Source organism: Phocoena phocoena, chromosome 14 (genome assembly GCF_963924675.1).
Source record: "Phocoena phocoena chromosome 14, mPhoPho1.1, whole genome shotgun sequence".
NCBI lineage: Eukaryota > Metazoa > Chordata > Mammalia > Artiodactyla > Phocoenidae > Phocoena > Phocoena phocoena.
In genome coordinates, this window is record NC_089232.1 from 74559608 (window position 1) to 74572041 (window position 12434).

A 12434-nucleotide genomic window follows, 5' to 3' on the forward strand; every position below is an offset into this window, starting at 1 on the left:
CTCCTACTAAGTGCTAAAAATCCTGCATATTATATGTAAAACAAATATAAGACGCTGAAAGGTGGAGAAGAAAGCAGACTATGTAGGGACCTTGGGACCCACAGAGCAACACAGTGGTAAGTTCCCTGGGTTTTCTTTTTACCACATGTATCCTAGACTTGGAGCCAGTGACCCAGAAATACCAATGGGTGTGGATTTTTAAAAAGCCTGCACTCTGTAGCCAGAGGACCAGGAAAATGACAGCCTTTCTAAAAGAAACTTTTGGATAATGGCTGCCCTAATCTAGCCATGCACCATAGTAAAAACCGTGGCCTTATCCCTACCCAAATCAGCAAAGGCCAAGTGGGAGGCCTGGACTTTACCCCACACCCAACAGTAATGAGGCACACCTCTCCTTCCTCACTAGCGTGGTGTCCAGAAGAGGCTGGTTGGAGAAGCAGGACTTTCACCACTGCCCAGCAGTAATGAGGCCACTACCACCACCACTCCTATGAGATCAGTGGGGATCATATGGGAAAAGCAATAAGGCAATCCTGCCTCTCCTGGCTGGGATGGTAATAATGGAAGCCTAGTGGGGAGTCAGAATTCCTACCCATGCCCAGCAATAATGAGGAGCCCCTCCACCCCTTGGTTGTCAATAGAAACCAAATGGAGAACCTGGATTTCTGCCTCACCTGGCAGTAGTGAGGTGGCACTTCTCCTTCCCCACTTCCCTTGCTGAAGAAGTGTCAGGGAAAAAAAAACAAAAAAGCCCCACCTAAAATAGAAAGTTTAAATAAGATCAGGAGTATCATAATATCCCATTGTCCTTGTTTTAGTTAAAAATCACTTGTCCTACCAAAAACCCAGAAAATCTCAATTTGAATGGAAGAAGATAATAAATGCCAATACCAAATGACAGAGATATTAGCATTTTCTGACAAAGATTTTAAAGCAGTCATTATAAAATACTTCAATGAGCAATTAATAAACATGTTGGAAAAAATGAAAAAATAGAAAGTCTCAGGAAAGAGAAGATTTAAAGAAAAACTGAATGGAAATTTTAGAACTGAAAAATATAATAGCCAAATTTAAAACTCAGTGTTTGAGCTCAACAATAAAATGGAGGGGACAGAGGAAAGAACCAGGGAACATAAAGATATAACAATAAAAATAGGAACTTCCCAAATTTGGTAAAAGACATAAACCTACAAAATTCAAGAAGCTAGATGAACTCCAAATAAGCAAACCCAAAGAAATCCACACCAAGACACATAAACATTTGAAAACGAAAATAAGGAAAATATCGTGAAAGCAGCCAGAGAGAAATGATACATATTTATAGAGGAAAATCTATTTGAGTGACAACTACTTTCTCTTCAGAATCTATAGAGGCCAAAAGAAATGGCATATATTTCAAGTGTAAATAGAACAGAACCATCAATACAGAATTCTATATCCAGCAAAAATGTGCTTCAGGAAGGAAGAGAAAATTAAGACACTCTCCAATGAAGAAAAACTAAAGGAATTTGTAACTATCAGACTTATCCTAAAAGAATAGCTATAGGAAGTTCTCTAAACTGAAAATAAATGATCAAAGAAGGAATCTTGAAACATTTAGAAAGGAAAGAACAGAAAGAAAAAATGTGGGTAATTACATTTTTCCTTCTCCTCTTGAGATTTCTAAATTATGTTTAACAGTTGAAGCAAAAATTATAACATTGATATGATCTAAGTGTATACAGAAGTATTTAAGGCAATTATATTATAAATAGGGGAGGGTAAAATAACATAAAGGGAAGCAATATACTTCTGTACTTCACTTGAACTGGTAAAATGTCAACACCAGTAAACTGTATTAAGTTACATATCTAATGTAATACCTAGAATGACCACTTTAAAATCTATAAAAATAGACATACTCCAAAACACTATAGGTAAATCAAAATAGAATTCTAAAACATTTATTAAAAAATATAGGAAAGCCAGAGAAAGAACACAGAGAAATAGAAAACAGACAACCATCAGAAAACAGATAATAAAATGGCATACAGGCTCTAACATACCAATAATTACATTAAATGTAAATGGTCAAAATATACCAATTAAAAGATAAAGATTGACAAAGTGGATTAAAAAACAGAACCTAAGTATATACTGTCTTTAGAAAACTTGGTTAAAATATAATCGTATAGGTAGACTGAAAGTAAAAGAATGGGAAAAGATACATCATGCAAACATTAATCAAAAGGAACTAGTAGTAATGACTATATTAGTATCAGATAAAGTGAACTTCATAGCAAAGAAAATTACCAGGAACATAGAGTGACAATACATAATAATAACAATAAAAGGTTCAATTTACCAAGGAGTCATAGCAATTCTAAATGTGTATGCATGAAACAAGTGAGCGGCAAAATATATGAAGCAAAAACTGATAGAACTGAAAGGAGTAATGGACAAATGCACAATTATAGGTGGACGCTTAAACACCCCTCTCTCAACAATCAGTCAAATAATATAACAGAAAAAATTAGCAAGGATATACATAAATTAGCAACAGTATCAACCAACAGGATTTAACAGACATTTATAGAACACTCCACCCAAAACATCTGGGTTTCTGATAGGCATTAGATAGGGAAATATTTTCTAAACCCAAATCAGCACATGGGATATAAGAAAGTTTTATTTGTTTTTCTATATATATTTAGTGACTATGTAACACATCACATATGACATATGACGTGTTTAATGTTTTTTCATTAAAATGGGTACTTATATAAAGATTTTTTTTCAATTTTTCTACAACAGAATTGTAAACACCCTCTTGAAGAAGTAGGCTCCATAGGCTGCACTTGAGAGAAAGGAATCTTCCTTTCAGCTGCAATGATTGACCTCTTACTGAGTCTTCCTGGAGCTGCAAGTGCAGGCATCAAGGAGCAAGACAGTTTGGACATAGGACACATTCCCCTCCCTGACTCAAGGCAACCAGAGCCTTCCAGCTGCATTGTTGCTTGGGGAACCCTGGGATTTCTTTCTCATAGTAGAGTTATACTGTGTGCAAAATAGACTTTTAGACCAGACGAAACACTCAGCCACATTGCTTTATCTCTGTTCCAAACAACCAACTTGCAAACAAACTTTTGGAGCACAGCCCTTATGTTTCTGACATCCTTTCCTTCTCTGATTTTCTCTTCTCTTCCTTCTGGATCTGCCTTTCTGATATCCAAGTAACTAGTACTTCAGTAGTCTCTTTTGTTTCCCCATTACCCACCCTGTCTGTGTAACCTTGGGTAAAGAGAAAGGAGGCAAGAATTACCTGTCTTTTTGCTGCTTTGTGTTCTTGGTTTATTCTCTGCATGGGAACTTAGTTCAGTCTCCTAGTAGTGACCGTAGGCTAACCCTTAAGCAAGCATTGCAATCATCCTAGCCGGCCTCTTTATACCTCTCCCCTTTGGGTCCCGTGTTACCCCTGCCTCCTTTTGCAGCAGCTACCACAGAACCTGCCTTTACCCAGGCTTGCCCTGGCCATGCCTCTAGTGATTCCTGTTCCCTTGCTTATGACAAATGCAAGAAGGCCCCTGCGGAGAGGGACTGATACTCATCAGATAAGACCCTGGCCCTTGTGGATGATTAGTGCACTCCTCCCGAGCTTATATCCCATGAATGGTGAAGGGTAATCGATACTCAAACCAGTCACTTGAGTTGGTGACATGATTTTCATGTTACACAAAGAGAGGGGTCATTAGGGGAAAGGAATACCAGGTCTGAGATCATTTTCAGTGGTCAAATCTATGCCGTCTGGACCTTCCTCCTCCAGACCTGCTTCTCTGTGGCTTGACTGTCATCCAGACAATGACCTTTAGCGTACCAGTTTGACTTTTAGGAGGACTTGGGGTGTTTTCACATTATGTAATGTCTGTGCTTCAGTAGAAATCTTATGGAAACAAATGGAGGAAGTTTGCCAGTCCAAGTAGTGGATAATAAATCCTGACCTATCTGGATAGAAACTGATTTTCTGTATCCTTTAGTTTATACACATATTTTTTTATTGTAGTAAGGTCTGAAAAATTCAAGGAACCAAATTATTCAAGTATTTCAAATGCTGTTGTCCTTTTGGCAAAAATGGTGCTTCTTATAGGCTGAGTTGCTATGTATTAGCCTTCTTCAGCAGACTGAGTAAAACATCCTTTCCTATCCAGCGTTCAGGATAGAGTAGCCCTAATTCAATTAGGATACTTTATAAACTTTACCACAGTGTTCATTAGATCAGTTGATATAACTAGATTGTTTTGAATGTTATTTTTAAAGAAAATATATGGTTTTTTTCTTTAATTTTAAATCTGGAATATTTGCTACTACATATTTTCTTTAGAATAGATGTTCTTCTGTTTCATGAGAAATAAATTTTTGAGGGAGACAGCTGAATTGGATTTTCTGATCAAAGCTAAAAGCAAATATATTTTAGCTTAGCAGTATCACAGGTCAAGATAATTAATGTTAAAAAATAGTCTAGGGTCTTTTTGTTAGGCCAAATTGATGTTTTAATTCCTTTCAGTTACCTAACTAGAAAAACATAGTGCAGACAAAGGGCATTCCTGGTAGATTACGTTACTTCTGTTGCATACATTCTTGTAAAAGACACTTTCACAATCTTTCCTTTCCTTAATCAATATGGAAATAACTTTAAAAAACATATACAGTGATATGAAATGAACAGAACTATTCAATGAACTGACACATAAGCTTCACTAAAAAATCACAAATTTCTTCTCAGCATATTTTTGACTTAATCCCAGAATAATATTTTGAATAAGACAAAACCAGACTGCCATGTTACCTATTCTCTCATTTATGTGTGTAGCTTAGGAAAATCCATTTATAAAAGCCAACTTCAGCTTTAGTTATTCATGGAAGTTTAGCCTAAAATTCAGCAATGAAGGAAAAGATTTTGTGTGTGTGTGGTCAGTATCAGGATTTAGGGCAAAAGGTGATTAGATACAGTACTAGAATATCATCTCTGGTTTAGAAGTAAATGACTCAGTGAAGGTTTTATTATTTTATTCTATAGAAATTTATATATATATATATATATATATATATATATATCTTTAAATTATCTGCCACTCTAAAAGTTGTATTATTTTTAAAAAAATCATACACCTCGAGTTGTGTGTTTCACTTGGTGAACTCAGTATCACATAGATAAGACTATCTGTTTGCAGACTAAATCAATGGTTATAATAACGAAAGTCTTGGCTTATGGAGAAACATGTGAATAGTAAACATTACTCCAAATTACGCAGAAATTTTAGAATGGGAGAATTACTTTTTTAGATCTGGTTTTCACATTGTTAAAAGCCACAATTGGCACAAATAGAAACTGTAGAAAACGATCGGGGAAAAAAATAAAGACCTACCAAAGAACTGGCCCTTGTAAGACTTCATCTGGGTTTCTGAGCATGTGTAATCCTGCTTAACTTCTGACAAACTCTCCTGGTTTATGCTTCTTGATTGCCTAGCCTTAACTTTGCCTGAGCAGCTCTGGACAGAACTCTGCTGGAGCGTGGGATACTCACATCACCAGGACTATCCAGTTTCACAGTCTGTCCTCAGCCCCAAGAATTTTGCTACCATGCAGCCCTGCTTGGCTCGCACCTAACTCCTCTACATTTGGTAACATCTTGCCAGCCTCAGGACCAGTTAGAAGATGTGCTAGGAGGGGCTATCCTTGGAACGGCTTTTTTGCAGTCAGCTCCTACCTCTTCCCTCCTATAGGGAGGATCTAGTATGTATAGATAAAGATTGATGCCACCCTCCTCCCCTACTCAAGTACCAGAATCTGATAGGAAGTTGACAACAACATCAACCCCTGTTAACCAAAAACACCCAGAAAATCGAGAGACCCCATTTTTATTTGCTTTTATTAGCTAAGACTGAATTTGGCTATAGATAACAGAAAACTAAACTACAGTGGCCTAAACAGATAGGGATCTATTGATATTTTTCTCATGCACCAAGAAATATAAAGGGGAGAGTCCAGAGATAAATAGTATCTCAACAGTGCCATCAAGGATGTGGGTTCTTTCTGGATTGCCACTCTTTGTCCTCAGCACATTTATCCTCATGCTCGTCATCTCATGATCCCATGATGACTTCTGTTACTCTAGGCCTCATGTCTGACATTCAGATGGAATTAAGGAAAATGGGGCAAAAGCAGAGGCTTATTCCTGATGAGGCTTTGGCTTATGTAGGAAGAGAAGTCCTCCCCCAGGAACCTTGCCTCTACATTGCCTCTAGTAGCCAACACTAGGCCATATCCCTAGCTATAAGGGATGTGGAAAAGCCATATGTTTTGACTTTCCCATGTCTCTAGTCAAGGAAATGAGGGGGTTTTTATTGGCTTTTGGGTAGGTACTAGTATTTACTACATCCCTACTTCAAGATGGTCTTGGACCTACCTACCTACCCATCTTCCATGGACCTAACCAAACACCTAGCTAGTAACTCCATCCATACCAGTTAACTAGTAACCTAGACAGTTAACTCCATCCTCTTCACCATAACTAAAGTCCACCACATCCATGCCCCCTCCAGAATGTCTTTGGGCTTCACAAGCCCTGACAAGACCACCTCAGACTGGGGTCTGCAGTTTATTTATGGGAGACCCTCTTGGAAGCACGTCTAGATGCACCTGTCCACAGGAGAGCCTGTCTTGGTTCCCGTGATTATTAGTAGTACCCTTATTATTTTAAAGAGAATTTAAATGAAAACTTTTTGCTGTTTACCTCTGTTTGTGTGCTTACTAGTGGCTTCTGTCCTCAGCCACCCTCCCATCATGGAGGTAAATATACCAAACCCTTTTTCTAATCCAGCAAGTCTTGTAAGGAGCATTTTTTTAAGAGACTGGTTTTTTTCTTCTAAACCTTATGGCATACTTTGGACATAAAGAACCTAACAGCCATTTTAAAGAATATTAAAGTGACTAGAAATAATATCTTGGTCAGAACAGACCAGGAGTAACAACCACATTTTACACTGCAGTGTACACACCCATGTATGGGAGATTTCCTACCTCCAAATTTCACCTGCCCTAACTAAACTGTGCCCAGTTCAAGTAATTCCCTTTGCTTCAGCACCATCAATCCTCCCTCCCCAATATAAAGGCAAAACTGAACAAACTGGGGCATTCTACTGTGAAACTGTGCTAATGGCACTGGATCACATACCACCAAAACAGCAGGACAACTTGGCTTCCAATCCCCAAGTTCTACTTCAAAAAACTGTTCGTACATCTCCCCCAAACCTCCTATTGTATCATTAATTGTGGTTTTTCTTCCCTCTGCATTTTCCCTCACTGCTATGGCCAGTGCTTTATGTGGCCTAGTCTGGGGCCAGTCTCAACAGAAGCTCTTAGATTGCCACTCTTGCCTGCAATGATTTGTCCCAGTTTTATACCAGTATCTGCCAGCTTGGCTTACCATGTCAGTGTTCTGGCTTCTCTTGTGATGTCAGCTCTTGCACCACTTCAAGGAAGACAGCAGGTTTTTCCTCCTGACCTGTCTCCCTCCTACCCCCGCAAAAAAGGAAAACACTGGCCGAGTCCCTTCCCATTTATTTTATTTAACAGCCCTTAACTCACAGCTGCCATGAACCAAGCACTTGCATAATCACTGGAGAGAATAATAAATGAAATATAGCTGCTGCTATATTTATATATATATATATATATTTATATAGCATGGTAGGGGAGATAAATGTGAAGAATTTTAACATATCACACTTACGACTGTTATAAATACAGATACAGGTCAGGAATGGTACCAAGAAAAGGAGAAATTAGTTCTATCTAGATAAGTAAGGGAGAAAACAAATGAATTTGGACTTGAAGATGAGTTGGGAATTTTCCAGGCAGACAAAATGGCATCAAGATAGGTGATTGAGATAAACAGAAGGCAGACTTCTATTGTAGATTATGTGTACTTGGAGAATTTAGTGGTACCATTTAGCCTGGGAGATGAATGTCCTATTGGTCTTCCAACTTTAGCCCTCACTCATTTCGTTCCTCAGCCACTCCACTGGGAGTTGATGTCCTGTAGTGATCTTTAAACGCTAAGCAGATTTCAGAAGATGACAGTAGCAAATAAAATAGAACATTAGACTCAGTAAGGTTTTTATTACACCTGTATTTAGATTTTTAAGGAGATAAAAGTAAATAAGTGCCATTCTTCTAAACCATTCTCTTCCCTTCATGTTTTGTTTCCATTACTCCTGCTACTAGATATTTCCTTCACTGTGGTGCTTGAAACTGAATTCTGCTGGGTTTCCAGGAATGCTGTTGATAGTCATTGCCAGGAGAAATGTGTTTTCCCCTTAGGAAATTACACTTCTATTTAGTATTATTGTTTTTGGCCACTGTGCTATGTTATGAGCTCTTTTTTTTTTTTTTTTTTTTTTGGCGGTACGCGGGCCTCTCACTGTTGTGGCCTCTCCCGTTGCGGAGCACAGGCTCTGGACGCACAGGCTCAGCGGCCATGGCTCACGGGCCCAGCCGTTGCACAGCATGTGGGATCTTCCCGGACCAGGGCACGAACCCATGTCCCCTGCATCGGCAGGCAGACTCTCAACCACTGTGCCACCAGGGAAGCCCTATGAGCATTTTTGAGGAAAGAAAAAGATAATTGCTTCCTTGGAGCAATTACTGGAAATGAAACTGGTATTCTACTTTCTAAAAACAACAAAAAAGTACACTTAGATGGGAAACTACCAGGAAAAACAAGAATAAGAATAAAGGTGAGGTGAGGTACATTCCCTGATGAAAAATTTACTTTTAGAAATGTAAGATTCCTTACAAGTTTTTTGAATGTTTATCTTTTTTCCAATTCAAGAATAACACTACAGAAAAGTGCTTAAGATGTAAATGTTTACCTCCATGAATTATCAGAAAGCAAGCTCCCATATAACTCCCTCCCAGCTCAAGGATCACCATTGCCTGGATCTCAGAAGCCTCTTTTATACCCCTGCATATCCCACAGTCCACTTCTGAGCTCATTCAGGTTGTTGGCAGAATCCAGTTCTCATGTGGCTTTTTGATTGCAGTCCCCATTTTCCTGCTGGCTATCAGCCAGGGGTCCCTCTCAGCTCCTGGAGGTCACTTTCAGGTCCTTTTCACATGAGCTCCATTTTCAAACCAACAGTGGTGCATTTAATCCTTCTAGTGCTTTGAATCTGTGACTTCTTCTGCCACTAGCCAGAGAGAACTCAAATTTTGAAGGACTCATGTGGTCAGGGTAGGTCCACTGGGATAATCTCCCTTAAAGTTGTCTCAACTTTATAACGTAACCTAGTCATGGGAGTAATATGTCATCATACTCACAGGTTTCACCCACACTCAGAAGAGAGGGATTGTAAAGGGCAAGGAGTATTTGTGTCATCTGGGAATTCTGCCTACCACAGACCACCTGTTTTCTGCTGCTCTGAAATGCTACCTTTGTCAAAAATTAAATATCTATATATGTGTAGTCATTTGTGGAAGAATTTATTTAAAATCAATATTATTTCTTCCTTAAATGTTTGGTAGAGTGGACCAATGAATTCATCTTGCCCTCGAGTTTTCTTTGTGCAGAGGCTTTAAATTACAAATTTAATTTCTTTAATAGATATAAGACGATTGAGGTTATCTATTTATTGTTAAGTAAGCTTCAAATTTGTGTCTTTGGGCAGACTGGCTGTTTCATCTAAGGTATTGAATTTCGTGACATAAAGTTGTCCACAAAATTACTTGATTATCCTTTTGATGTCTGTATTATCTGAAGGGTTGTCATTTCTCTTTCCTGATACTGGTAATGTTTAATGTCTTCTCACATTTTTTTCCTGATCAGTCTGCCTAAAGATTTATCAGTTATTGAACTTAATTTTAGTTTCATTTAGTTTCTCAATTGTTTTTCTGGTCTCTATTTCATTAATTCCTGCTGTGAACTTTATTATTTACTTTATTCTGCCTACTGACTGGAGTCAGACCAAATATCTTTTATATCAATATACGTGAGTATGTTAAGTCCCTTTATTTAAGAGAGAGAGAGACTTTAAATTTTGTTTTTAAAGAAATCTACTTATGATTTCAAGAGACATAACTTATGACAAAAGACTAAAAATAAAAGACAAATAGGCAGATGATGCCAAAAAGAAAGCAAAGTAACAATAATAACACCAATCAAAGTAGAATTCAAGGCACAAAGAATCAAATGAAAATTTGTGTAGCAGTACCAGAAAATCACATAAATTCATGTTATCTCTGGCGTTCTTCCTTTTTCTCAGTTATTTGACATCTCGAAAATGAGGGTCACTCTTCTCATTCCACAGTCAGTATAATAGAACTAACCCTCATAAGCAACTCCTAAAGATCACTTAAACCTGTTTTAAAATAAACATTCTTTTTAGTTGTGTCCTTTTTAAAAAATTATCGAGATGGTTTCATGTTCATAACTATGTGTGGTTTCCCTGGTATACATGATTTATCTGTCAAAGTTTGTGATTCTAATCCTTAAATCATAAAAATGCCTCGATCAGGTATGATTACACACATCTGCCGTGGTATCTGACATTAGGCCATCATACTGCTAACGTTGCTATTGAGAAAGCCAGGTGAGGGTGAGAGAGATTCTTCCACAGGGCATGCTCTTGTTTCCAGAGACAGTGCATGTTGCTGACTCACATGCCTCTCTCGGCCTCACTAATATCTCACAACACATAGCATTTGGCAAAAGAAAAGAGTAAAACAGGAATATACTACAATTAATTTGACATTTGTGTTTGTTCTATATATTCTAACTGTTTGCCTTTTTTTTTTTTTTAACGTAGTTAATGCTGCCTACCTTGGGAGCCAAGAAATGATGGAGGTGGTGAAGAGAGACAATGAAACCATAAAGGAACATTTATCTAAGGTAATCACTTTAGTGCTACAAGGAGGTAAGTAGATGGGCAGAAATACTTACTGAGGATGAAAGGCTAGAGTTGGTTAGAATCTGTAAGACCTCAAGGGTTTATAAATTTCAGATCAAGTTCTACTTCTAGTTAACATTAAGGCAGCCCTTGAAAGTTGCATAGAAAGCTGATTACATAGTTTCTTAAATATGTTTTGCCACCTGTTTTTGTTGGGTTTATTTTTAGGATCGATACTTCTCTCTAGAGCTTTGTACTGAAAAGACTCTCAATAATATTTATAGAAGAAATGAGTTATATTAAAATATAAGTGAAACATTGGAAAAGAACTAACATGCCTATGATCTGATGATCCAGTGAGCCCGTCTCTCTTATTCTCCAATGCATTGGAGTAGGAATGCCCAGCTGACACCAAGGCGAGTTTTCTATACAAGCAGGTGCAGAAAGGCAACAATTGAAATATTTAGCATTTTTGAGTTGCTGCTATAAGTGCTAGAATCTTAACACAGACGTATTTGGAAGCACAGTTTCTGAAACTGTGAGGGGCCGTGGTTTAGAATATGTCTAAGCACCCTAGAATTAAGGTGGCCCTGGTACTCCCATGGCATCATTTGTCTGTCTGTCCATACAGCTGTCTGTCTGTACAGCTGAATAGGATAGAGCTGTACCATCTAACACGGTAACCACTAGCCACATGTGATTATTTGTGGCTACTCTGAATTGAGATGTGCCGTGAGTGTAAAATACACATTGGATTTCAGAAACTTAGTACCAAAAAGATAAGTAAAATAGTTCATTAATATTTTTATATTGATTACCTGTTGAAATGATAATATTTTAGATATGTGGGGGTAAATAATATATATTATTAAAAGAAATTTCATTCATTCCTTTATACTTTTTAAAATGCAGTTAGTAGAAGTTTTTAAATTACCAGTGTGCCTTTGTATTTCTGTTGGACTGTGCTAATATAGAGCTTTGCAGTCCAGTGCTGAACCGTGACATCTGCTGGATGCAATGAAACGAGCCCCACTGAGTGACCAACTCTTACAGGGCCCAGGAACCTACAGTCTGCAAGTAAAATCTTAGATATCCTGCTGGGTTTAGAATCTCTTCATAAACCTTGAGACATTTGACTTAAACTTGCCTATAGTGTTAATTCATATTTCTATAACCTCCCAATACAATTATCTTAAAGCAAGAAATGTATATGTTCTTAAAACAATATTTTTAGAATATCGATCTATCGTAGCTTCACCCAGAGAGGACTTTTGAAAGTGCCAGTCTGTGTTTGTCTTATGGCCATAGTGGTCATCATATTTCTAAAATAGCAATTGGCCAGAGATTGAAATTTTGAAGACAGAGGAAACCCTCATTAGCTGAATGGGGGAGGTTGGGGCCTCATAAGGACCCTCTTTCCAGGGATTTCAACTGTTTCCACTCATTGACGTACGTGAAAATGCAAGAAAAACAGTATTTTTTTTTTTAGTTAAATTATAAGTGAATTTGTT

At 37.8% G+C, this 12434-nt stretch overlaps 1 protein-coding gene across 2 annotated transcripts in view; it reads left to right on the plus strand.

The window, feature by feature from the left end:
* LDAH (lipid droplet associated hydrolase) overlaps positions 1 to 12434 on the plus strand; it is an 82482-nt gene that overhangs the window by 57991 nt on the left and 12057 nt on the right. For both annotated transcript variants that reach the window (XM_065891416.1, XM_065891418.1), the window contains one exon: positions 10843 to 10925. In XM_065891416.1, the coding sequence (XP_065747488.1) occupies positions 10843 to 10925 (83 nt within the window). The remainder of the gene's footprint in view (positions 1 to 10842; positions 10926 to 12434) is intronic.